This window comes from Parambassis ranga, chromosome 13, assembly GCF_900634625.1.
Source record: "Parambassis ranga chromosome 13, fParRan2.1, whole genome shotgun sequence".
Classification (NCBI taxonomy): Eukaryota; Metazoa; Chordata; class Actinopteri; family Ambassidae; genus Parambassis; species Parambassis ranga.
Genome location: NC_041033.1, coordinates 10,673,590 through 10,700,568, shown reverse-complemented (window position 1 = coordinate 10,700,568; position 26,979 = coordinate 10,673,590). Strand labels below are relative to the sequence as shown.

Below are 26,979 nucleotides of genomic sequence, written 5' to 3'. Positions count from 1 at the left end.
CAAGCTGGGAAATTTCGCTTGTGAACTTCTACTTGTGATTATGAGTTACATATTTGTAATAAATAGTGTCAGAAACAGTAAATTTATTCAGAATATTATAAATAGAAAATATTTTGTATTCATTACTTAAAAAAGACAAACCTGAAAACAGACATGATTTGACCTTTACATGTGTTTTATATGTAACAAAAAAAGGGGGGGGTTCAAATCAGTCCCTGAGTGTTGTTTCAGTCCTGGTCTACTGAAGACAAATTCCCTCTTGTGACATTTTTCTGTTTTTACCCTTTTATACCAAAATTATAACATGCACAGTATGCAGGTTTTTAATCCAATATGGAATAAGGTTCCATATATAACCTGACTGAATAAAACAATAAATGTTCCTGGAAGTTTATGCACCAACATCTCCAACACATAGAGCTAATAAACACCTGGGAATGGCCACTAAAGAGACTCTTTCCTTACGTTTTTGTCCAGTGCGAATAGTGGCTTCAGATTCTATTGTGAGAAAATTTCCTCAAAGTTTTTTTAAGATTAAAACTTTCAGGTGGAGGTCTGCAGACAGAAACATACCTCATGCAGCATGTAAGTTCCTGCTAAACTTTTGCATATAGTGGAGTTTTTGGGCAGTTCTGTGGATCCAAAGGTGTATACAAAATTTCAAGTAAGTAAGATCGCCCAAAGGTGTTCAGAAAAATACTTAAACTGAAGAGCATTTCTTCCAAAATGAATGAAAATCCATCTCAAATGTCTTCACTGTGGTGAACCTCAAAGTGTAGGAGCAAATCAGGTGTTCAATCAGCTGAATGACTCCTTATTGAATTCAAAGGTTGTCCCAGAGGATCGAGCGGAGTTACACAGTCTGTGGAGAGTCCTGGAGATGCCCTTGGGTCCACAACAGAAAACCCCGACACGCTTACTGAAAACACACAGAAAGAGTTTTTGTGGGATGTTAGCAATGAATAGGTTTCATGACACAGATTAATACCCACTGGATACTCACTGTTTATTACTCTTTCCAATCTCATCAAGAAGCAGCTTCCACCTCGGTCGACCAACCGACAGCCTTGATGTGAGTGGCCGGTACTTCTCCTCAGACATCCACTAAATAACAAAAAGTAAACTGACTTCATACATCTGAATATTTACAAAAATCATTACTACTACAACAGTGTCTTTTTGTAAGACACCTGTTTAAGCCAATAATAATAATAAAAACATAAAAAAAGATTATTCATCTTCCCTCTGCAGTCATCAAATCTTATCTGTTATCAGAAAAACAAATGCCATTCAGGGACTAATGAGGTGACTAGGTACATTGAGCTTCATCACTCTATCAGTTTATGTTGCATTACAAACCAGTAGCACCCTGCAACATTACCTAGTAAAGCCAATCCAATTTCCACTTTTAATGAGGCCTCACAAAGCAAGATCAATACAATTGGTTGTTTTTGTAGATCATATCCTAGCTATATAACAATGTGTCATCGTTTCATGTTTGTGTTACATGAACACTGACTGTGGCACAGTTCACTTGTCTCTTCACAGACCAGTGATCTATGTCAGACATGTGGTTTCACAGCTGCTTGTAAACTCACTCAAGCAGGAAGCTTCTTTTGAGAGAGAAAAAAAAAAAGCAACTCTCCCCGTCGGGGAATCGAACCCCGGTCTCCCGCGTGACAGGCGGGGATACTCACCACTATACTAACGAGGAGTCATCGCAGCAAATGTTCACACAACTACTTATATACTAGTGCACACTGACTATATGTAGTTCTACATATTGTTTACCTGACACAAGGCTTTAAAACAAAACTGTTTACGCTCTGATGCCGCGACATAGCAAACAGCAACACACAGGATTAAAAGGCAGGAGTGTGTGCTGTAGCGTCTCTTTCTCTTTGTGACATACTGCCCTCTAGTGGATGATATTTCAAAGTCTTCCAGAGTGTGGGACAAAAAGGAAATGAATGATTGTGAATGAAAAACATTACAATAAACACTTTCTAGAAAAACAGGCGGTGTGTGTGTTTGTACATCACTCTTACCTGCAGACTGTCTGTTTGACTGACATACAGCTTCAGATTAAAGTAGTCCGGTCTGTTTTCCTCCCAAAGCTAAACAAACAAATGGACAGTTCAGTGTTGGTGATTAAAAAGAGTTTAGTTCCATTCAGTATTGTGTGTAGAATGCAACATTTAAAATCCCACTGGGTTTTTGACATAGCACAAGAGGCCACAAGATGGCAATACATCCTAGTTCAACATACATTTTTTGACTTCATTATTACACATTTGGAAGTAAAACATAGGTTAATACAATTCATATGTAATATTTGTTTAACTGTGACTTTAAGAGCACAGGTGCCACTTTGATGAGACGCCTGCTCATCTGCACTCTTTTACACTTTTGACCTCTGACCTTTCTCTGCCCCTTAAAACCTAGAAAACCTTCTTTGACCTCACTCAGAGAAAACACACACAACTGTTTAGGCACTTGTGGCATGTGGGCTTACAATGATAACAAACCTCTCCTAAAATCACTGGATGTTTTAATTAATACACTTTTATATAATACAGTATGAAGGCAAAAATATCCTGACCTTGTGATGAAGCGCACACAGCAGCTCTGCAAACCAGTAGAAGGACTGGAGTTCCCTGCTGACCCACACAAAATACAACCTCTGCAACCTGAAACCTGTCCAGCCATCACTGGGAGCACAGCAGGAAGCAAAGAATGAGACATACATTTTTCCCACACTGTTAATTATTTGACAGACATTAATTTGTACTCACAGCAAAGCATGTAGCACACAGGCGAATGGTGTGACTCCTATTCCACCAGCAACACACAGACTGACATCGTAGTTAAATACTTCCTCTGACGGACTTCCAAACGGACCATCTACATAAAGCCTGAAGTGGACACAAAACACAACAGTTCACTAAGGAGCTAGACACAGATATACTTCATGATTCTTATCTCAGCTCAAATACAAATAAAGGTGAACAAACATCCTGCATCCATCCAATAGTTAGTGTCTGTGTGTGTTCATGTGTGAAGAATCAGAAAGAAATACCCCAAACTAACACACACTCACACGTTATCCTAACAACAGCTGCTTAAACACATCATCAAAAACACACACACAGCTGCTGTCAGTTTCCTGCTGTACAAACATTTAATAAACAGTTCATGACACAATATAAAGTTGTTGTATACAGACAGAAATATGCTTCTTCTTATACAGCACCCTCAACCTATTTATGAATGTTTGATAGAATATGCATATACACTGTGGTGTCAACTCCCTTATTAGCTAGGGGAAAGTTGCTGAGGAGTGTGCTGGTTTGTTTAGCTCTAGTTTATTGTCACAAAACCCAGCTCTCTGCTCTCTATCTCTGCCTCAAACAGAGAGCAGGAAGAGCACAGAGTCAGAGGTCAGGAGGTCAATACCTCTGACTCCACTGCAATTCTAAGCCTTCATGAGAAATCAAGTCAGCCATGTCGCTCACTCTCTCTCTCACTCACACACGCATGCACACACAGACTTCAAAAAGTTCACAGACACTGATGACGTGATACGATGTCTCTCCACAGAGACATATTATTTATATGACCTTGCTAAAATGCTAAAACATTTAGCTCACAACAGAACAACATATGTACATCAGAGTTACACACATACACAGCATTTGCAGTACAACAGTTAATAGCCCTGTACAACAGCAAAACTTGAAAGTTGCTCTTAGGCCATCCCATACATGTCAGGAGTTTTAGAGAAACTCTGCAGGATTTTCAACAACCATGACATCCCAGTCTATTTAAACATGACAACACTAAGACAGAAACGGGTTCACCCGAAGGACAAAACTCCCAGGGACAAACACAGTAATTTCATATATACAGTTCAGTACAGTGAGGAATGCTCTCATCTTTGCATCGGTGAAACTAAACAACCAATCCACAGAAGAGCCACCTCCACAAGACAGGACTCAGCTGTTCTTCTCCTCAAAGAAAAAGGAGAGCTGTCTACCTGTCCCACCACCACAGCCCACATATCTTGGAATTCTCTGACATGCCACCAAGTGAGAAACACACACACACACACACATACACACACACGGAGAGAGACAGAGAAACATACTTGGGGTATCTCCTCTGTTGGACCATGGGTATGATCTCCAAGTCTATCTTTGGCGGAGGAAGTAACAGCTGTGTGAACCGTTCTGAGGAGAGGAGAGGAGGAGGTCTGTAATACATAGTTTAATTCATAAACAATACAAATACATAAAGGTTGTTTCTATTCATCTTGCTCTCAATTTCCTTACAAGTCATCATGAAAAATCAAGGGGCCAACACAAACAAACTGACTTCCCTTCCTGTGGTCTCAAAGCATGTGTGCCTTGATATGTACAGTAGCAAAAGGAAACAAGTGCAGATGTTCCTGTGTTTGTAGCAAGGTCACAAAGAGCAATTTCCCCTAAAAGTGAGGAATCTGTTTCTCTCACATGATGTGTAAACGTTTTCATGTCTTTTACATATTAAAACAGGTGAAACAATTATTTCCCACTTGGTTTACAGACATTCTACATGACCTGTAATGCTGATAGAGGGTGTACCACAAGTGTTTGTGAGTGTGCAGACATGGCAAAAACTATTTTCCAGCAAGACAAATAAATGTGTGGGAACAACGCTGGCCTCAAGGTAAAGACAAAGTATTTCTAAAACTTACACACACAAAGAAGAAGAGAAACACACACATAAAAAATGCAGCTTTTTTCAGAAACGTATCCTCCCCAGAGAGAAGTGAGAACGAGGAGGACAAAACAAAATAACTTCCTGTCGACTCTGATAGTGAACAGAAAAACTGTCTATTTGTCTGTCCATCTGTGTGTGTGTGTGAGACCCACCAGTCCAGTCTCCCACAACACGCAGATGGATGCCAAAAGTTTCCCTGTTCTCTGTGGGACACTGTGAGGAGTTAAAGAGCAGATAGTCAGAGCAAAACACACTCACAACAAAGCACATATATCCTGCCACTCTTTTCATTAAATGTAACAATGCATACACACACACACACACACAGACACACGCACGCGCACATGTACACACAGCCTTCCTGTTGGCAGACAACGTTATTAGCCTCAGGGGTCTGTCTGCTCTCTGTCAGTGTGATTCTCTGCCCTCCTCTTCAAAGCTCCATAACACACCAGGCATAGGCATGCACACAGTAATTGTGCCGTGTGAGAGAGAGGGACAGAGAGAGAGAGAGAACGAGCGAGCAAGAGAGAAAGAGAGAGAGAGTGTGTGTGTGCCTCCCTGTATGCTGTGTAAGCGGAAAGTTATTTCGTTACCCTCTGTTTTTGTCTCATGTGACCCATACTAAATCTGAAAACATAAATAAACTATGTGAAACTTAATATTACTGGATGACCCAGCTGTCAATCAAGTGCCAGCTAGAGGTGGAGGTATGCTGTGTGAGAGCATGTTTTTTTCAGGAAGAGGAAGGTTTAAGAACCTGTAAAAACATATGTGTGTGTGCATTGTGTCATGAGTGAAGAATGTGTTGGAGTGAGGTACAAAGTCTTACCATTGTAAGTGTGAAGGGATGGTTCTCAAATGAAGAGACACCTGGGCAGTTAAGAACAATATACTGAGAAGAGGAGGGAGAAACAGCAGCATGACACAGGGAGAGGGAGAAGAACAAATGCAGGATTAAAGTTGTGGATAGAAAGATGAACCTCACAGTCTATAGCACATATATAGCACTGTATTTAATCATCGCCAAAGATGTACCAAGAAAAGTTGTCTTCTCACCTGTCCTGGGCGGGCTCTGAGGTTCTTCTTCAGCATGCGCAACTCAATGACATCACAGGGATGCCTGATGACTGTCACTATGGTGACAGGATCACTGCTCCGGATGTAACGGTAGAAACGTTCCAAACAGTAGAGACAGAGAGGACCAGACACCCAAAGCCATGTCTATACACACACATGCACAGATAGGATGCAGTAAAAACCACAGGTTTAGCACAGACAATGGAAGCAGAAGGCTATTTGTCAATTAAACAAAGTCATTGCTTTGGGGTTAAATTTTCCATTTTTTTGACCTTAGGTTGCAAATTGGGAGTTTTCACAAGAACAACTACTAAATCTCGGACTAGTGTGTGGCTTTTCTGTTGCTTTTTGTTGACAGTTACCCGTAGCAGGCTAATTGCTCACAGATTAGCAGTAAAGACGTGGAGCACAATCGGGTTTAAAGGGGATTTTATGGAACCAGCGCTTTTCCTAACGACCATGTGCAAACACATAATCACACATGTGGAAGAAGCACAAACACAGGCCTTTATGTAGAGGGAGGATGCCAGCTCCTTCCTAACGGTACTACACCTCTAATAAACAAGGCCAACACCCACCAACACTTCCCAAACTCCCAGCACACACACACACTCACCTGGGGGTAATGAGGCTGGAAGCGAGCATCCTCTCTGCATATGGTCTCCTTATCTTCACCCTGTTCCAGATCCTCTCTCTGCTGTTCTGAGCTGCTCTGATTGGCTCGGAGACAGCCAGGTGGGTGGGTGTCTAGGTTTGTCTGATACTTCAGAATTCCTCTGATAAAAAAAGACAAAACATGGAACAGAAAAGACAAACATGGTGATGGTATTTTTGGACAAACTGAAAAAAAAAAAGTCATCTGAAGAAGCTGTTTTCATTAAAGTCTAACCTGTGGGATGATACAAAGCTTGACCATATTAAAATACTAACAACTTATAACTGTAAGTAATTTATCGACATGCCTCTGCCTCCACCCTGGGACACGGTTGATCAGTTTCCCTTGTGGTGATGTTTATGGATACTCATCATTACGTCCAGCATGAAAAATCTCATGTGGTCTTTGGATGCATGTGTTAGCATTTATCTAAGACCTTTCTTGGGAAGTTGCCATCATTTCTATGCTGTACTGGTGCTCTGGACTATAATAAACTCAAGAGTCTGATGACTTTCACTGGAAGTAGGTGAACAAACCTTTTCATACTAATTTATTTTGCCATTTTTTTTCGCTCATTTGTACAAAAAACATATCCTGATTCTTGGTTTGGTCAGTGAGGTCTTAGCTCCTCATTAGTGACATTGGATGTAGTCTCCAATATGTGTAGTAGTTATGGGAGGCAAATTGTTATCTTGTCCTTTGCAGGAGGGGAGAACAAGACAAACTGTACCAGTGCAGAAAAAAAATATCTGACTCATGCAGCAATTAACCCCACACAATTTTTTTTAATGCAACCTACCCGACTATGTGCACCATTAAGATGATGTAGAAGACGATGAAGAGATTGTGTGTGTACCAGAAGATTTCATAGTTAGACACCCTGGAAAAAAACATTATTGCTTGTTAATGTGAAACAAGAGAATAAAAAAACACAAAAAGAGCAAAAACCACAAAGAAAAAAGCGAGGTCAGAGTTTGTTCAGGGCCAGACGCACAGACTCCCAACTCAAAGCCTGAGTAAGCAGGACATCAGAGGTCAATATTGAAGGGGTCATTACACACAACGGCCCACTATAAACACTACAAACAGTCACAATTATCCAACCCTGTCCTGGTCCTCTCTGAATGCAGGTACATAGCCTGAGTGCCACAATTCACTTTAGACCTAAGATGTGTTTATAAATACATCTCGATGTCTGCAAGTCTGTCGGGGTCTGTGTGATGTATATGTGTACCGTAGTTCATAAGAAGACTTTCAAAGATGATAAAAACAAGCACACTCAAAGGAAATCACCAGGTAGGATTAAAAAACACAAAACTGACAATGTAATTAACAGAACGCTAACAGCCTTGTAATGTGTGTTAATGTCACTGAATCACTGTGACTCGTTATGTAGGTATTTCTCCAGTGTGCAACAGCCATCACCCCACCACTGTAACCACAGATAACTCTCATCTTTGCCTTAGTACTAAATAGTCTGGAAAAGCCTCTTATCTTCTGTCCAATTACAGACGATAACAAGAAGAGTGTGCACAAAGCCTCACACGTATGTGTAGCGTGTGACCCAGTATGACCTGAGTGATGACAGAGCAGTGATTTTTTTCTGTAACAGCCTGTAACAGTCTCCCTATTGTCTACAAATCTTCAATTTGTCTTTCAAACACACACAAGATGAGTCATAAACTCAAACAGAAGTTGTCCAGACATGACAAAAAGAGACCAGCATAAAGGGTGGGACAAATACATAAACAGAAAAACCATGTCTGTATAAAGAGAACTGCTTCTAATATGGGTCCCATTCATTCCATTAACATTGCTCATCAGGCTTTAAGCCACAAAGGTTTTCTTTAACACACACGACCAAAAACTTCTAGATTGACTCTGGACAGGAGAACCTCATGCTTGTCCAAGCAGGACTTCCAATACCTTCCCAGGAAACAGATCTCTATTCCATACTGATTTGGATTTGTTGGGAAACAGCGATTCTGAGGGTTTCTATTTGGAAATGATGGACCCAGGTCTCATCCATGGTTTCAAATTACTTTCTCAAGCTACCTCAAAGAATGTCTCCTGACATGACCTGCTCCAAGGAGTATGAGGAGCCAGCATGAGGGTTGTATTATAGATAACTGCGTGGGCACGTTCCTGGGAGTTACCCACCTCAGTGTGCCACATAACACATTAATCTGTGAAGATAATGTCCATGCCAGTTTTCTATCTATCCTGTGTTCTCCTCAGGCCCCATTTGGAATATAAAACCTTTGTGGTTTAAAAAAACTTATCACCCTGTCTGTAGTGTTCTGTTAATATTTTTTTACAGAACTGCCTCTTGCAATACTTGTCTCTGGATTAATTGGGCCAAACTGTATCCACTTCGCCTAATATATCCATGACACAAACACACAAACTGCAGTGATTACAATGACAGCTGGTGGCTTCTTTGAGCTTACCGTACACAGTAGGAGGAGGACATAAACATTAGGAAGAGGATGACAACCAGTAGCACACCCGTGACACCTGGGACTACAGACAATCAGCCAAAAGACAAAGTCAACAAATAGCTTAACAATGGTGACAAAAAATTATATAAACAAATGAAACTTTAAACAGTAAAAAGCATTTCATGTTTTTAAGCCTACCCCAGTATGACATGCTATTCTTATTTAAAACCACCAAACTGCACTACATCTGCCACCTTTACGGTTGCCCAAACAAAAATATACTGGCACACATATAATACACTAAACAACAAAGAGAAGTCCTTACTTGTGGTTGCAATTATCAGCTTGGGGTCCTAGAACGGAAACAGATTTTGTGTAATCTTTAGCTTCTGACATTGCAAAAGACACTGCAGATGATGCCATCTACAGCCCATCTCACGCAGTAGATCCTTCACCCTGACCACAATGCACATGTTTGCCTGAAGGATTCCTCAGCCATGAGGTGAAGGATGTTGAGGTTACATGGCATATACTACACAGTGTCAATCAACACCTACACCTTTATAAAAGTGCAAAACATGTACAGTACCTCTCCTCTGTAGTGAGCCATATTGAGTGCAGGAAAGTCATCCGAGTAGCTCACGCTGAAGTTGACGACATTCACCAGGTGGGCTGACACATGCACAACTAGAGAAGAAGAAGAAGTGTTGCACAGTGCTGATTTAAAACACATATTTACAAACATCAGCACATATCAATGTCTTCTCTGCTTCAAACTGCCACACACACTTTTAATTATAATGGTTAAAATGAACTTCTGGTGGTCACACGTACAAACACTTCTTTGTCTATTAAGCAAAAAAACATCCTCCTGACTTCCTGGCACATACACATGTCCCGCTGACATCATAGGTTAACCATGCTGCAGCCCAACAGCTGATGGAATTAGAGGGCGTAATCATGAGACACAAGGGTCCTTTTTTCTCACCCACATCCTTTCCCAACTCCCACTGCCTCCCACCCCCACCCCTCTCTCCCTCTCTTTCTTCTTTCATTGTCATTTGTTGTCTCTGAACTTACTCAGAACATAAGGACTTTGCCCAAGGGAGCAGCTGTGTACGTGTATTAGTCTGCATGTTAGGTCAATGGGTGGAGAAGGCAATGGCAATGATAAAAGAAGGCTTAAGAATTCAGATTTTGTAATAGTAAAAAACAATTAAGTAAAAAACGACTGTTTCTGCCCGGTTTCGAACCGGGGACCTTTCGCGTGTGAGGCGAACGTGATAACCACTACACTACAGAAACTGATATCAATGTCATGGAACACACACATGAATCACTCTGATATTGCATGCTCTACCATCTCTGTCTTTACATTAAAGCTACCCATCTCACACACATCTGCTGCAGACTCACAAGGATATCAACACACACACAGCTGACCAGTGAGAAGGACCATCACAGCTGTTACACCAGGAGTGCTGAGGCAGCCGGGATCCACTTATCCACACTTCAGATGGACACACACACACTGATATATGGGAATGAATGTGAGCTGTGGGTGATAAGTGACAGTTTTTTTTTACCAGAGAAGATGCAGATGGCAACTCCACATGCCACATGAAAGGTCTTGCTCTTATCCAGCAGTCTGCGTGTCTTTCTAGTTGATACCTGCAAAAGTGTGAGACAATACCATAATATCTGTTGCTGGAGTAACATCACAGCAACAGTTTTCCTGTTTTTCTGTCACACCTAAAACCTCCAAGAGCCCTTCCTATCCTCTTTAACTGTTTTCCTTACCATGTGTGATCCTCGCACACAGGTGAGCAGGGAGCGACACATGGGTAGGAGCACCAAGCTGCAGTTCAGATTGAGCACAGATGCAGATGCCCTGCTGATGCACAAACCTAACTGGGGAAACCAAACACACACATTGTTGGAAACATTGTTAGATTTAGACAATTCCGTCACGAGCATCAGAAGGATTGAATGATAACTTCTCAAGAATAGAATAGAATGCCTTTTAATGTCACTATACACAAGTACAATGAGATTGAAGCATCATCCAGTTTCAGTGCAAAAAACAAGCAATATAAGGGTTCTCAAAACCATCACTGCCTTAAATTAAAAGATGGGAGGTTTCTGATCCATGATGCCAGAAATGCTAGAAAACACTGTAGAGCCACTCGGCTAGGACACTGCATCTCTGAATATCCTAATACAGCATGCGGAAAGGGGCAGCTCCCCTTAAATTACATCGGGGTGGGGGTCATGTCAGCTTCTACAAATCTCAAGCTACAGCTCAATAATCAAAGCTGTTTTCACACAGAAACATTTGATGTACTTCGGGGTATCCTAAACTCATGTTCAAACACTTTCCTGCCAGCCTCAGTGTGCCTTGCAAGTGCCGTCTTTTCTGATTATAGCAAGAAAATGAAGGAACTGGTGTTGAAGGTATAGAGTTGTGTGAATGTTTCATGTGTAAAACTGTAGTCCAGCCTCAGAGGAGATAGTGGCTGGGTTCATAGTGGGGATACAGTGTAACACAAGAAGTTATATTAACTAGTTTTATGTGATTAGACAAGGAAAACAACAATCTACCTACAGTCTAAAGAGACACAGGGGAGTGCAACTTATAACACATCAAAGTTCAAATGAACTTATAGCCATGCACACACACACACATTCACTGGGCTTACTTAGCTTCTCAAAGAAAAGCAGCTGATGACAAAACCACAAGCAGGAGATTGGATATCCTTCACTTTGTACATCACACACAGACACACACACACAGAGGCATACAGGTGAATGAGATAAGGTGCTATTTGAAGTTAAATTACCTTCAGTTCCATTGACACTTTGAAATGACATCCCCATCCTGCACACATACACACACACATAAACTAAAGCCCTCTGGCAAGGCATTCAGTCAAACCAGCGGCGTGCCCACACTTGCCCCTCTTTCGCCTTTGCCTCACACTGCACAAGCAGTGTAATCACTGCCTCGCTGCAGCATCTTATTTTATATTTTTAACCGCTTACTAACTTGTCCCGCTCCATATGCTGTATTTGTGCTGTAAAGTAACAACACACATGATACCACAAACAAGGAGAAGAGGGACAACTGCTAACTTAGAGTTTGACTAGCAAATAGCTGGTGGAAACAACAGGCAGTGTCCCAAAGTCTGGGTTAGGGTTAACAGTAAAGTCAATGGCATTTGTCTCAAGACAAGGAACGCTTTCACTCTCGTAAGCATGCTTCAAGAAACACACACACCACAATGAGTCAGCATGCATCAAAATCTAATCTTGTGTGTGTGTGTGTGTGTGTGTGTGTACTTCTGCTCATGTCACCATGGCTAACTCTACAATCTGCACAGATCTGCCTCTGAACACACATGCCACTAACTGATGTCACAGAGTTTAAAGTCACCAATCAGACTCCTTAAATCACCATATGACTGTCAACCATCCATCCCAAAACCTACAAATAATCCAAGAGCAGCAGGTTTCTAAAGGCTTTGTTATCTGGAAAGCCACTTGAAGGCATCACATGACCAATTTTGAGGGCTATGACCTATAATAAACTAATAAAAGTGTGGCATTTTGGAAACACAACACATGTTTTCTGACAGAATAAGCACAGCTTTATGATCCCACTCCAAACACACTTTCACCTGGGCCACAAGGTTTTGTTGTGGTTCTATCCAACCACATCTTGGTCTGACTAGATTCTATTTGTGCGTCCAAGTGAACCAGCATCAACACTAACAAGAATTCAGCCATCATTAACATGTATACTTTGATCAGTGTTGACAAGAGGATGCCCTGTGTTTTAGACAGCATCAGCAGTACTGTAATTATTACATCATATACGGCGTGTATACTACATTATAATTAGTTATATTTTTAATATTAAATAATGACAAAAGGCCAATAAATGTATCATGTCTCACCCCGAGCATCTTGTAGAGGTAGTGGTACTGTGGCCCGGTGTAGTACAGCAGGAAGGTGTTGAGGAACAGCCAGGTGTTCGCTCCCAGCCACAGCATCTGCACAATAGCCACAAACCGCACAGGAGAGTCTAAACTACAGCCCATTATTTAGCATCAAAATAATGGCAGCCAATGCATCCTGTTTTTGTTGGAATAAGGAATCCCGATAAGCCACATATACATGTATGTAATGTTTCTACAAATGCTGTGCTGCGTTATGTGGTCAGAGAATATTTAAAGCAAACACATCAAACTCACTGCAGAGCAGACACAGTAAAGCCTCCGAACACAAACTGCTACAGAGCTGTATTTTGCTAAAACAAACATCCTTTAACAGCGAACGACATGAATGCAGCTTCAACAACTTTTGACAAAACTTCTCCCACCAGGACTAAGTGCTTCGCTCCTTCGTTGGCGATCCAGCTACGCGCCGACACGACCATTATGCTTCCTTTAGGAACTCGGTCAGCAGCACACACAAACTTTGCTCCAGTGTCTCGGTGCAGCCGAGAGCTGAAACACCGCGTCCTCCCCGCGGTGCTGCTGTGTGTCTGTGTGCAGCGCCCACAGACCGGCCGGTGTCTGCTCCGTCCTCCGTCACGCCGCTCCTGTCTGCTCACCCCCCCCACAGCGGGTCTGAGCTCACACGGACTGCTGCCTGTCCCCGCCTTTCAGCAACAACGTGGCTGTTAAACTATAACAACGTCTGAATGTCCTTACTAATAAAAAAGAGGCACTACAGCGAGTAAGAATAAACAGACGGGAGAACAATGAGCATCAATGCACAAATCCGCACTGCTTCAGTCTGCCACCAGAGGGAGCCACACACCAACCCGCTGAAGGGTTTAATCACCTCTCACTTTCAAGAGTTTACATTTTAAAATTTAAGCGAATTAATCACACATCGGTCAATTAGAAGCCATCACGAATAAAAAGAAACTCTACTATATTATTGTTTATTGAAACGTGCAGCACTGGGTTAAAACAATTAAAACCTCTTTAGGCACATATTGACATAACTCTGCAAACATCAAACAATATAAAAACAAACTAGCAATCAGATTTTTCCCCAACCTGCCTGGCAACCTATTTAACACCATAAACCAGTGTAAACAAGACGGCTGACAGCGCCATCTTGTGTAGTTAGCAAGAAATGCAATGATATCGTTTTTTTAATACTATTCTAGAAAACAGGACTGGACCTATAATTTTACACTGTTGATGGATAAAATCTATGCATGACATGTGTGTTTTCATGACTGCATGTACCTCAACAAAAAGCATATTTGGATGAGGATGGTGAAAAAGAACTGGCAACACAACAAGCTCTTAATGCTACATGATAGCCATTAAAATTAGTTTTTATTACTAAACTTAGACCATATACAGATATATTTAATATATGTTTAAATCAGAAGGCTACATTTTAAGGTCTGGATTGTTCACTGTAAGATTAAAAAAAGTAGTCAGCATTGTTAGCACTGTAGCTCTTTGCTAAGCAGCTCTACTACATACAGATACATATTTCTATTACACAACAATTATTTGTATCTGATAACATACCGACCCAAATGTCTGTAAACTTCTGAACAACTACAGGGAAACTACAACCTCTTGGTATGTGAGCTAAGCTTACTTACCTTAGTTAGCATTTAATGTTGTGGGAAAAACATGAAGCCCCAAGACAACAAAGGTAAAACAAAAAAAAGTATGGATCGATTAATTCATACTGTTTTATTTTCATCTTGTTTACTGGTTTCACTCTGATTTGATGCTGTGCAAAAATAGAATTGTGTGAGTCATTCACAATGTGACATGCAATGATATAGTTACTATATATTCCCACTGCCTGGATAAATCAGACATAATGTAAGACGCTGTAATACTGTGCCTGAATTGCATACAGCTGACAAGAAAACCACACAGAAAGTAAGCTTGTTATTTTACAACTTAATCACATTCCTTAGCTATGTGTACGTATGAATATCCAGCACTATTTTTAGGAGGTCAAATTAAATCTACCTCGTCTAACTGAGTCATGACCGCTAGCTGAGTAAATGCTGTTTTCCAGATAAACAGTGTGTTGATGATGAGGCCAAGCTGCAGCCTGTGTGAAGTCCTCCCTACATTCCTGAAAGCGGAGAGCCTCCTCGCCACTTCACGCTTCAGACCATCGCATGAAAGAGCTGCCCTCCACACCGCACAGCTGTCAGGAGGCAGGAGGGGTCAAACAAAACCGAGGCCTATATTGTAGTGTGGGAAAATGTCTCACTATCCCTGGCAATAAACTGCATGAGTGAGTTTACCCCTAAACTGAAACAATAATAATTAAAAAACTACCTCCCATATTTGCAGTTCCACTCTTTTGTATTTTTTAAATCAAGCCTATGGATGTCCTGAGTCAGCAATAAGTCCATTTGTCTCAGCAGCAGAAATACGTAACTACATTTCTATGTTGACAAATATATAACCATATCTACTGGCTGGATGGTCAAATATATCACGTCACACACTATTGTCATCTTCATTGGTGACCTGAGCCGTGTATTTTTCCTTCATTTTTAAACTTTATTTTCTAATACTCACAGCTCCTCTTTATCATGCATAGAGTATTTAACAAGTTTAATGACACATTTTACATCAGAAAATACAGAGTGCCGTGCTTTAAGGAGACAGGCCTGTGTGGCTGTCTCCTGTTGTGTAATACTGAGTCAGCAGCAGAATGGCCAAGGTGCACAAACAGCAGTCAGTGTCCCTGACAAAGCAGAGCACTAATGACTGTCTCCCTCTTTGTACTCCTGTCCAACTTTTTACTCACTGCCTCTAGTCAGACTGTCACCTAACCCCTCCCACTCTTCTCCACTCCTCCCTCACTCTGCCATTCCTCCCACTGTCCACTGCTTAAACAAATTACTCTCTATCTCTGCAAGCCTGCTCTGCAGTCGGTTGTGCTGGACGTCTGTGGGACATACAGCCATAAAATGAGAAGGGAGAGCAGCATAATTCGTTGGATCTGGTGGATCGTCATTGTGACAGCTTTGTTTCTGCTGGGTTTTATCATAGGTAAGCCACAATACAACAGCCAGCTGGAACATGAAGTGATATAAACTGTAACTGTGATTACAGGAATCACTATACAAGGGGTTATAATTGTACTTTTTTGCTGTTCTGTACTGATATGTGTGAATTTGGCAGCGCTCTAATGCATTTCACATCTTTGTGCTCACAGCAGGTTAACACGTGCTGTCCATAATCACAAGTACCTTTAAAGATATGACACAAATGAGCAGCCCATAGTCTGTATGCTTCTCTGAAAGAGTAACTTAAGATCATGATGACTCTATGTGTGTGTGTGCTTTAGGTTGGTTTGCAAAGCCGACACATATAAGCACTGAAAACCGTGAAGATTCCAGCAAGTATCTGAAGGAGTTTCTGGATGAAATGCAGACAGACCAGATCAGACAGCATCTCAGGTACACACTCACTCTGTTCTGCTCAGCACTACAAGTAACCTAACTCGACTGGCAACAGACTATTTAGAACTTCTTTCAGATGGATCCCTAAACAGCATCATCAGCTTATTATGCTGCTCTCTCTACCTGTTTTTGTGGGGAATACAGGTTTAAATGTGGTTGAGGACGTCAGTGTGTGGATCTCTGTGAAACTCACATGACTGGAACTACTAATGCTACAACTTAACTGAGTTTGTTAGTTTGACTTTCTGTTAAAGCGCTAGTATCTCTAACGACTGGCTAATGACTCACACTGCAGGGAGGCCATGATGCTGAAACTGGTTAACGACCCATTGTCTTCATGGGACAAGTTTGGCGTGGTCCAGCTGCCCTGCCTTAAGCTCATGAATGAAAAATAACACTGACAACCTGAAGCAGTGCATATAGCGGATTTCCCTTTGTTTTGCACCAGAGTAATAACTATGTGACAACGTAAGTCCTTCTGCTTCCTGCAAGAAAATTGCTGCTGGGTGATGAAACACTTGATTCCACAGGCAAATGTTGACACACATTTCAGATGCAGTAAATATAATATAATCAGTGGATTATATGCTCATAATGCTCAATCACCATTTTGGTACCACATCTGGCTATATCAGTTTAACCAAGCAGGAACCTCCGTGGTTGAGAAATGCAGCCAGCCTTGAAGTGTCAAACAGTGCAGCTCCTCACACACAATCTTCTATGTCAATGAAGATTCAAAGTCATTCAGGTCATTTTTCCTTCTAAAGCTTGGAAGCCTGGACTTGTTGAGAGTTCCTTGGAGACATTTCTCTGCTGCTTAAAGCAGAACTAATGGAGAGGAAAATGTCTTCAAGAAACTCTAACAAGTTCCTTGCTTGAAGCTCTTGAATGAAAGACTTACTGGTTTGTTGAATTAAGGACATCAATACTCTGAGTGCCAATTCAGATGGCGAACTCCCTTTTTATGCAGACTCCCCAAGATTAGCTCCAGCCAATCTCCATATGTCTTTACAGTCCATATAAACACCCTAAAAGCTTCAAACATACCAAAACTGTCTGTCAAATTTAACCCATAACAATCACATTGCATCTGTGACAGTATAATGATAACAGCAGAGCATCTGTACTTTATTGGAGTATTATTTTTTCTACTTCACTACATATTCTACTACACTGTCTATGAGCAGCATTGTTACTCGGTGCACAGACACACTGACTTTTCAAGCCATGTAGGGTGCATTGCTGATCCACGAGTAAGCAGCAGTGCTTGTGTTGTTATTCAAAGAGACAGATGCTACACTTACATTGTTCCTCTTCGTCCTGTGTGCTCCTAATCTAATCTAATCTGATAATCTCTCGATAATGTGCTAGTTCGGGTAATTAGTTAATGCTAGTGATGTTGCTTATGCTACATTGGTAATTCATGTTGATTCTATAGTGATAAATATTAGAGGATAGATTTTGTAATCTGAAAGACTGCTCCGCTGTATGTTGTGGTGCATGTGAGGTTAAACATTTCCAGTATAGTCTGAAAACAGTTAACAAACTGATATGTTTGTTGTTATTTGACTGTTATGATTATTATTACTTCAAGGAATTTGTTTAAGTTAAACTAATAACTGTTCCACACCACTCCCTCCATCTACATAAGTAAAGTAAAAATCCATCCCTGTGTCCTTCTCATTCATGTGGGGAATTGTGGCATTAAGCTGCGTTCTGGCCAACACACCAATAGGTGACAAACCCCCAACCAGTGACACATTGGAGCAGAACCTCCATTACAATTACAGCATCACTGCCAGAGCAGTTTGACTACAAGCAGGTTTGGTGGAGCTGGTTTGTCATTGGGTCATCAAGCTGCCTCAGTTTGCTGCAACAACAGAACCACTGAACTATAAGGACAGACGACTGGACTGATTTCTTTATTAACTACATAAGTAGTACAGAGTCTGAGCAGCACCGTTACTCATACACTCCATAGTTGAACTTGTACTTCTAATACTTATGTACAAAAAATATTGACTACTTTAATACTTCTACTTGAGTATGATGGTTAAAGAAGATTTCTACTTCTACTCAAGTCATTTTTTGAAAGAGTATCTGTACTTTTACTCAAGTATGGGCCAATGGTATTTTTTACGTCTCTGGTTAATAGACAGGTAAACGTATCATAGTAATAGTAAGGTGCATCCTGTGTTCATGTGAATAGAAGCTTTTCAACTTCATCTTTTTTAACTTTATCTTTTCTGAACATCAAAGTGCGACATTTAAATTTTGCAGGTTGATTTTTGCGTTTGTAACGGCTAACACCCTTCCCACAGGAAGTTCACACGCCTTCCCCACTTGGCTGGTACGGAGCAGAACTTGAAATATGCAGAGCAAATCAAGAAAGAGTGGCAGGAGTTTGGATTGGACTCGGTGGAGATGGTGCCGTATGATGTACTGCTGTCCTACCCCAACAAATCACAACCCAACTACATCTCCATAGTTGATCACCTTGGCATTGAGGTACAACACAAAAATGTATTCCCACTACTGTTGGCTTTCATCTTTTTATAGCATCAAAATGTCAAAACTATAGCAACACTCTTTAATTAAACACTCTGTGGCGACAAAAGTTTCACATAAATTAGCCCAAACACTTGACTACTACTCAGTGTGTTTGGAGACAGTTGCAACATACCGTTAGGGATCATGTATTGAAAACAGTGACATACCTCTCCAGGTTGCATCCTCCTCCACACCACCCTCCTTCTGCTCGACTTCACCACAAAACCGCAACACAACATGTTCAAGTCCAAAGTCCTGTTATAACCATAATTGTTGTGAGATAACCACTGAATGTGTCTTATGACCAGAGATAATGATACAGCTCAGAAGCAAAACAAGAAGAAGAAAAACCACTAGTGCCGGCAGTAAGAAGCCCAATCAGGATTTATATTTCAGCTGATAACCAGATAACAATATATCAAGAGCAGATCAGAGAACAGTATCAGCAGCTCTGAAGGGACATAAAGTCCACATATAAAGGCCACTGATCATCTGCCACACACATGAGGAGAACCTGCTACACTTCAGGTACCTTTAGATCCAGTGAATGGCGTTGATGGTGTTTTAAAGCAGGCAGTCAGTGAATGAGGGGCAGCTTTTATATCCGATGTAAGAAAAAAACATTAAGTTAGCAGCATAAATATGTAGCCAGGTTGAAAGAAACTCAAACTTTAGGCTCACCAGATCTACTAACCGGCTAATCTCGCTTTGTGGTACAGCCCCCATGATAAATATATGTTACATGCACGCTGTTTACAAACCTCTCACGAAGCTTCTCCGCGCTGGACGCTGACACCGTGGAAGCCGCAGACTTAGCTTAAACTGTTTTGGTTTAGCCTTCACCGGAGACATGGCGGTCTCCGACTGCCGCCACAAAAACAACATAGCTACATACAAACATGTTCAAATATGTTGTCCACATGTCGACAAATAACATCCTAAAACTACTAAAAACCCCATACTACCGCTAGTTTGCGCCTATTTAGATGACGTTCTCCAAAACATAAACAGAAGATGTAACCAAGATGCACCGCGCGAAATCTTAGGGGAGCAACGTCACAGTACGTAGCACTGCCCCCTAGTGACCACGATCAGTAACACCATTGCTGGAGGCTCAATTGAAATGATCACCTTACAAAAAATAGACCTGCAAAAGTCCAAAATATGTAAAAACCTTTTTTTATGACTCTTTGGTCTGTTTTTGGCACATCCTCTAAAAACTGTGTCACGTTTACTGTTCCTTTCCTTCTGTCTCAGGTTTTTAACACTTCCTTGGCTGAGCCAGTTCCACAGGGTTATGAAAATGTCTCTGACATTGTGCCTCCATACAGCGCTTTCTCTGCTAAAGGACAGCCTGAGGTACACATACACACACATACATACATACACACAAACCATCACAATGATACAAACAAGCACATGAGCTGTCTTCCTCTTTTAATGTGTCTCTGTCCAGGGGGACTTGGTGTATGTGAACTATGGTCGTACAGAAGACTTTTTCTACTTGGAGCGGCAGCTGGGCATCAACGTGACTGGAAAAATTGTCATTGTCAGATATGGGAAAATATTCAGAGGCAATAAGGTGGGAAATGTCTTGATCTGAACTCCAAATGTACTGATTACAAAATATGTAAGGGGTCAACCTTAACTGATTGATCATACTGTCGCACATCAAAGTATTTTAACATGTGCATTGTGGTTTATCAAGGCAATCATCCACGCTTTCAGACAATTTGTCCTGACACAACAATGTTTACACAGACAGATTAGGCATGCATTGTAAATATGAGTTTACACCCCCTCAAAATAACCCGCTGCTCTCATGTCTGTCTGCCAGGTGAAGAATGCCATGTTAGCAGGAGCCAAGGGGATCATTATGTTCTCAGATCCAGCTGATTACTGGGCTGCTGGAGTCCAGGTAGACAGTGATAAGTTCATGATTGACCACTAAAACCTGATGACTGGAAAACATTTGTTCCAGAGTTTATAGAGCCTCCAGAAGTCGTTGAACCTTCGTACACATTGAATTGTTTTTGTGAACAGCCCTACCCTGATGGCTGGAACCTGCCAGGTGGAGGAGCTCAGAGGGGAAATGTCCTAAACTTGAATGGAGCAGGAGACCCGCTAACACCAGGGTACCCTGCTAAAGGTTTGTATGTCAGAGCTTACACATTATCCTAAAGCCTGCATTAATACTGTATCTATCTATTATATGGTAGAAGAATCAGAAACATTTGCACCATCAGTGCTGTTCCTTAAGATGAAGAAGGGGCTCAGTGGTCTCCATTTTGACAGTGAAGATGCACTACTTTCTGGAGGTTCAATATGTTTACTAGGAGATCCAGACTGGGTGTGTATTTGTAGAAATGAATGTGCTTCTTCTTCTCCCCTCACAGAATACACCTACCGGTTTGGCCTGGAGGATGGAGTGGGACTTCCTAAGATCCCTGTGCATCCAATTGGCTTCCATGATGCCATTCACCTGCTGAAGTATGGCTGTTTCACTCCTTTAGTTTCAGGCAGAGCAGTGCTATTTAAAAAAAAAATCAATTTTATTTAGAATATAGGGCAAGAAACTAAAAATTTTATTGGAGTCCTTAACTGGAATGTGTGGCTGAATTATTTACTACTCCACAGGAACATGGGAGGACATATTCCACCCAACAACTGGAAGGGAGCTTTGAATGTCTCTTATAGGATTGGTCCAGGCTTTACAGATGACTTCAAGAGCCAGTAAGAGCTTCTGTAAAGCTTTCATCCTGTCTGACTTCTCCATAATCTCCAATCCTTTCTCTGTTTTTTTTAAAACAACCTTCTTTCCTCTGTTGTGATCATCTCCAGCACTTCCCTCCCTTCCCCTTCACTCGGATACTATGACCCAGTGGCAAGTAGCCAACTGGAGTACAATGGACGTCCTTGTACCTCCTGTGTGTGACAGACATACACACTGCACAACAACAATGATGCTGCCGTGTTGTGTACTTGAATAGTGGAGTGACAGAATTAACACATTATTCATTTAGTGTGTTTTTGTCTGAATTCTTTCTGTCAGTAGTTCACACGAATAAACACTTTGAACCTGTTAATGAAGATTTGTAAAACAGAAGGAAAAGAACCGTTTTTCAGTTCACATCTGGAAATGCAATGACCTGTATCTGTTTCTTTCTGTGTATGACCGATTTCTCAATCTGTCTGTTTCAGGAAAGTGCGTATGAACATCCACACTAACAACAAAGTGACCAGGATCTATAACGTTATTGGAAAAATTAGAGGAGCCCTGGAGCCAGGTACGAGGAGCCAACTCCTTTCATTCTGCATTATTATACACACAACATGCAACACACAAGCACTACTGACATAGATGGCTGCTTTGTTTCAGTCTGTCCAGGGACACATAAAAACCTCTTGCACAGGAATTAGGAAACTCTTTCTCCAGCTTTTCCTCCAGTGTGTGTTGTCGGTGTGTGTTTGTGTAGACAGGTATGTGATCCTAGGCGGACACCGTGATGCATGGGTATTTGGAGGAATTGATCCCATGTCAGGGGCTGCAGTGATGCATGAGACTGCCAGGAGTGCTGGCAGACTGCTTAGTAAAGGTAAGATCTGATTCATCTCTTTTCTTTCTCCCCCATTACTTCCTGTCTCTCCACTGACCACTAACAAACAAAAGCTAAAAGACTAAAAAATAACTTGTGTGTGTCTGTGTGTGTAGGATGGAGGCCGAGAAGGACTATAATATTTGCCAGCTGGGATGCGGAGGAGTTTGGATTGCTGGGATCTACTGAATGGGCAGAGGTACCATAAATGCACACATTCATATTAGAGCATGCACACACACACACACACTCTGACAACACTTCGCTCTCAACAGGATAATGCCAGGCTGCTTCAGGAGAGAGCTGTGGCCTACATCAATGCAGACTCTTCTATAGAGGGTGAGTGTGTGTGTGACTTGAGAAATCTCAATGAATTATGAATGTGACTGGTTCTAGTAATGTGTGTTTGTGTATTGTAGGCATGTACACACTGAGGGTTGACTGCACTCCATCACTGCACACTTTGGTGTACGACCTCACCAAACAGGTAAGCAGCTTTAAAAAGATATAACCATATATAAACGTGTGAATCTGAAGCTGAAGTGAGTAACTTTAGTCGTTCATGCATTGTGTCGTCTCTTCAGTTCAACCTTGTCCTCATGTTTTTGTGTAGATAGCCAGTCCAGAAGAAGGTGAGGAGGGAGTTTCTCTGTACGAAAGCTGGCATAAGAGGGACAACTGGACAAATGACAGAGATGCACCCAGGTGGCAAAATCTCAATATTATAAAACAGAAACAAAATACAGTAACATGTTAAATCTTCAATCACTGAATGGGTCTGTTCTCTCCGGCGTGCTGTAGGATCAGTAAACTCGGTTCAGGCAGTGACTTTGAGGCCTACTTTATCCGTTTAGGAATTGCTGCAGGAAGAGCCAGATACACCAAGAACAAGGTGAGTGGTGTGTCACCTGTCCGTGTGACATCACAGACATGGAGTCACATCTTTTCTGTTTCTGTTCAGAAAACCGAGCGCTACAGCAGCTATCCGGTGTACCACAGCGTGTATGAAACCTTTGAGATCGTGGAGAAGTTTTACGACCCTTCCTTCAGGAGGCTTCGGGCAGTGGCTCAGGTGAGGGGCGGGCTCATATTTCTATTGGCCGACTCCCAGGTGCTGCCTCTTGATGCTAACGAGTACGCAGACTCACTGAGGAAGTACGCACAGAGCATCGCACAGCTGGCACAGAAGAACCCAGAGGAGATGGAGCTGTATGAGGTGTCATTTGGTGAGTTATTTATGATCACTGCAACCGGTGGTATCAATACTGATCCTAAGAGTTGCAGCCAGGATGTATGTGTGACATATTTTTATTTTATGTGTTTTTTCTAGACCCCCTGTTTTCTGCAGTGCAGAACTTTACTGTTGCAGCCAGGGATCTACATGACCGCCTTCAGACCCTCAACAAAGCAGAGTAAGATGTTCACAGTCTTCAGACATGTGTGTGTGTGTGTGTGTGTGTGTGTGTCTGAGAACAGATGACGGTGTAACTGCATTTGATTTGTGTGTTTGTCAGTCCTCTGCAGGTACGTGTCATCAATGATCAATTCATGTACTTGGAGAGAGCCTTTGTCGACCCTCTGGGCTTACCTGGCAGACCATTCTACAGGTTAGACACACACACGCACGCACACACGCACGCACGCACGCACGCACGCACGCACACACACACACACACACACACACACACACACACACACACACACACACACACACACACACATGAACAAAGATTTCAGTACTGAAGAAAGAAAGGATTATCACAACTGAAGTTATGGACACACACATACAACTTAACTTAACTTATTTAATTCAAAGCAGTCATTGTTGTTATTCACAGGACCGGACCGGTACTTTTCTCACCCATTTTGGATTTAATCATAGCAGAACTCAGCTTTATCAGCAGACCTGTTTTTTTCCAGTCTGTTTGTGTGTCTTATGAGAGGTGAAGATAAAGACACTGATTCTATTAAAACACGTGTGGTACTGTGAAGCTCAGAGATGTGTTCTACTGAAGTGTATCAGTACTTTGCATGAAGAAAGGTGATTTTACTTTTCCCTCATTCAAACTTTTTTATACAGTCTATTCTGTATATTCCACAGTAATTCATAGTATTAGATGAGCTGTTCTTTGATGTCAACATTCAGACACACATTTATCATAGATGTGGTTTGTGTGATGATACACAACAAAGATGATCTTTAAGATCGGAAATACAAATAAAATCAGCCAAACACTTAAAGAGTGCTGAAAGCAGACTTTTTGTTGTTTTTGTTTAATCCCTGCTGAGCTTGTTTTAAAAATACCACACAGATATTTCCTCTGGACTGCTTCCAGTACATTCCTCAGTGTTAACAACAGCCTGCGTCTTCCCATCTCTGCCCTGTTTCCAGGCATGTGATCTTTGCGCCCAGCAGCCATAATAAATATGCAGGCGAGTCTTTCCCCGGGATCTACGATGCATTGTTTGACATTGAGAACTCAGCTGACAAAGAGAAGGACTGGAAGGAAGTCAAGCGTCAAATCAGCATAGCAGCATTCACCGTCCACGCTGCCGCCATGACACTGACACCACCTGCGTGAAGCTACGCCTAAAAGCAATGAGCATCAGAATGTACCTAACCTCAAGACACACAGGACAATCACCACCCAAACATCTTATCCTTAATAACACTGTGAAAACGTTTTCCACCAGTCAAAAAAGTATGTTTTTTTATTATTATTTAAGATTTGCCTCTTTTTGCCTTCTTTTTCCCCTCATAATTCTTCAGGTTGCAGTCAGAATTTTGACTTAAACTTGAATAAATGTTCTGACAGCAAACTGTAAAGATTCAGGTTTGTGTAAAAAGAATAATTTATGTTAATAATGTATTCCTGTTGTGATTCTTTTTGGATATGTGACAAACGATAACGATATAAGCTCTATCTTATGCTGCTTTAGTTTTTGATTTGTTTGATTTAATATTTTTTGAGACGGACACAAAGCAGGCCTTATTCTAATACAACCACAAGAGGGCACCAAAATCCTATCTTTCTAAATTGCACACACACTTAGGATGTCTTCTTGAACCCTACTTTAGTCACACACATTTTTGTGATTTTTTTTTTTTTTTTAGCTGACCACCTTTTGATTTTGTGTCTCAAACACCACACGTCAGAGACACAGAAAAGGATGTGAATATGAGGATGAGAGAGGAGTGTGTGAAGGCACTTACCATGGTGCTGTTGGTCTCCACATAGCTGAGCTCCGGAAATTAGTTCTTTGCATAGAGGGAGACGGCAACCTGACTTCCTGTCTGGTGCCAGTCAAATCTACACAGCATCACAATTCATTCCCTGGACAGAGAGTACTGAAAAAATAAGAAGGAAATGTATAGATAATTAAATCTATTTATGCCAAAGATGAAAATGGTGAATACTGTTTCTGGGTTTGAATAATGATCGGGTCTCCTCTCCTCTGAAGTCTTCACCTCAGCCTGGACAGCTTCTGCAGGCTTCTCACTGTTATGGGGGCCCCTGCTGTCCATGGAAAGTCCAAAGTCCATGAAAAAGGACTGAAATATGAATGGGAATACTGCAACATGATCCTTTTTTTATGTCTGTAGTGCGTCACTTGCAGCAGGACCAACCCTGTAAAACAACACACATAAACTACTGAAAACAGGACAACAACTTTGTGTGATCTAACATTTCCACCTGTGTTGAAGTTGCGAGTTTATCTCTTGAGCATCATGGTACACCAGGATAAAAAGAGAACGCACCTGTGTGTGTGTGTGTCATACAGTGTGGCTCCTTTTATTCCGTTTATAACACAGTGTCATAGTGCAAACCACACTGTGGTTATGTCAGAAATCCTTATTCAGCATTATTCAGCATGTCCTCATCATTAGTCCTTTACTGTGATGGATGATAAAACAAATAGTGGGCTGGTGGAGTTAAACAGAGAAATCAAACTAATAAAAACAGGTAAGACAATAAATCATATAATCATATATGTAATGCCATAATGCCAATGCCATAATGACATTATGTAGCCAACATTAAGTTGTCAACAACCTGAAGCTGTTTGTAATCACCGTGGTAACGAGTAGAAGTTTTAAAAAAACATTTTACATAAGACATAGGCTATATTCATTTTCTCAGGCTGGTGAGGAGGAAAAGGAAAATTACAAAACATCAAACACAAACCTCTATCATCCAGCAACAAACGAAGCCTTGTCTCATGTGTCCTGGTTTCGTGATGATGCTGTATATTTCCTTCGTATTTGACTATCATCCCGTTCTCCTGTTAGCTCTTTGAATATGGATTTACATGAGGTTTGTGCAGACAAGGGGCTGGTTGTTGTTGTTGTTTGTGCTTTTGAGGTGACAAGGAAGAAAATGTGAATTTCACTGTTATCAGCACTGAATCAAAGAATCCAAACCC

At 41.4% G+C, this 26,979-nt stretch overlaps 2 protein-coding genes and 2 non-coding genes across 5 annotated transcripts; 1 reads left to right on the top strand and 3 right to left on the bottom strand.

Annotated features, from left to right (window-relative positions):
• Positions 1–203: 203 nt before the first annotated feature.
• nox4 (NADPH oxidase 4) lies at positions 204–19,846 on the bottom strand. Of its 2 annotated transcripts, XM_028420279.1 has the most exons (18): positions 13,319–13,497; positions 12,894–12,989; positions 10,738–10,848; positions 10,524–10,608; positions 9,527–9,624; positions 9,263–9,290; positions 8,947–9,019; positions 7,296–7,376; positions 6,458–6,617; positions 5,821–5,985; positions 5,594–5,656; positions 4,914–4,974; positions 4,148–4,229; positions 2,796–2,915; positions 2,603–2,711; positions 2,049–2,117; positions 1,004–1,104; positions 204–919 (listed from the first exon to the last, which is right to left on the bottom strand). In XM_028420279.1, exons 1-18 carry the CDS (start codon positions 13,373–13,375, stop codon positions 799–801), a joined length of 1,680 nt encoding a protein of 559 aa, XP_028276080.1. In that variant the 5' UTR covers positions 13,376–13,497; the 3' UTR covers positions 204–798. The 2 variants fall into 2 exon arrangements, with proteins under 2 accessions (XP_028276080.1, XP_028276081.1); XM_028420280.1 differs by lacking the exons at positions 12,894–12,989; positions 13,319–13,497 and adding an exon at positions 19,720–19,846.
• On the bottom strand, positions 1,643–1,714 carry trnad-guc (transfer RNA aspartic acid (anticodon GUC)). The gene has a single exon. It is a non-coding gene; the product is annotated as a tRNA-Asp (tRNA).
• On the bottom strand, positions 10,170–10,242 carry trnav-cac (transfer RNA valine (anticodon CAC)). Its single transcript has one exon. It is a non-coding gene; the product is annotated as a tRNA-Val (tRNA).
• On the top strand, positions 15,851–25,954 carry naalad2 (N-acetylated alpha-linked acidic dipeptidase 2). Its single transcript, XM_028420278.1, has 20 exons — positions 15,851–15,995; positions 16,294–16,405; positions 18,730–18,916; positions 20,216–20,317; positions 20,415–20,540; positions 20,796–20,876; positions 21,002–21,107; positions 21,355–21,448; positions 21,596–21,691; positions 22,160–22,245; positions 22,435–22,554; positions 22,671–22,753; positions 22,830–22,893; positions 22,974–23,041; positions 23,168–23,259; positions 23,356–23,446; positions 23,516–23,780; positions 23,885–23,966; positions 24,069–24,161; positions 24,947–25,954. Exons 1-20 carry the CDS (start codon positions 15,914–15,916, stop codon positions 25,134–25,136), a joined length of 2,220 nt encoding a protein of 739 aa, XP_028276079.1. The 5' UTR covers positions 15,851–15,913; the 3' UTR covers positions 25,137–25,954.
• The last annotated feature ends 1,025 nt before the right edge of the window (positions 25,955–26,979 follow it).

Coding starts and splice junctions, on each gene's coding strand:
- naalad2 (XM_028420278.1), top strand. CDS start 15,914: ATGAGAAGGGAGAGCAGCATAATTCGTTGGATCTGGTGGATCGTCATT. Junction 22,246..22,434: donor TAGAGGAGCCCTGGAGCCAG/GTACGAGGAGCC, acceptor GTGTTTGTGTAG/ACAGGTATGTGATCCTAGGC. Junction 22,555..22,670: donor TGGCAGACTGCTTAGTAAAG/GTAAGATCTGAT, acceptor CTGTGTGTGTAG/GATGGAGGCCGAGAAGGACT.
- nox4 (XM_028420279.1), bottom strand. CDS start 13,375: ATGGTCGTGTCGGCGCGTAGCTGGATCGCCAACGAAGGAGCGAAGCAC. Junction 10,849..12,893: donor ACCTCTACAAGATGCTCGGG/GTGAGACATGAT, acceptor TGGTTTCCCCAG/TTAGGTTTGTGCATCAGCAG. Junction 2,118..2,602: donor TGTGTGCGCTTCATCACAAG/GTCAGGATATTT, acceptor TTGTTTGTTTAG/CTTTGGGAGGAAAACAGACC.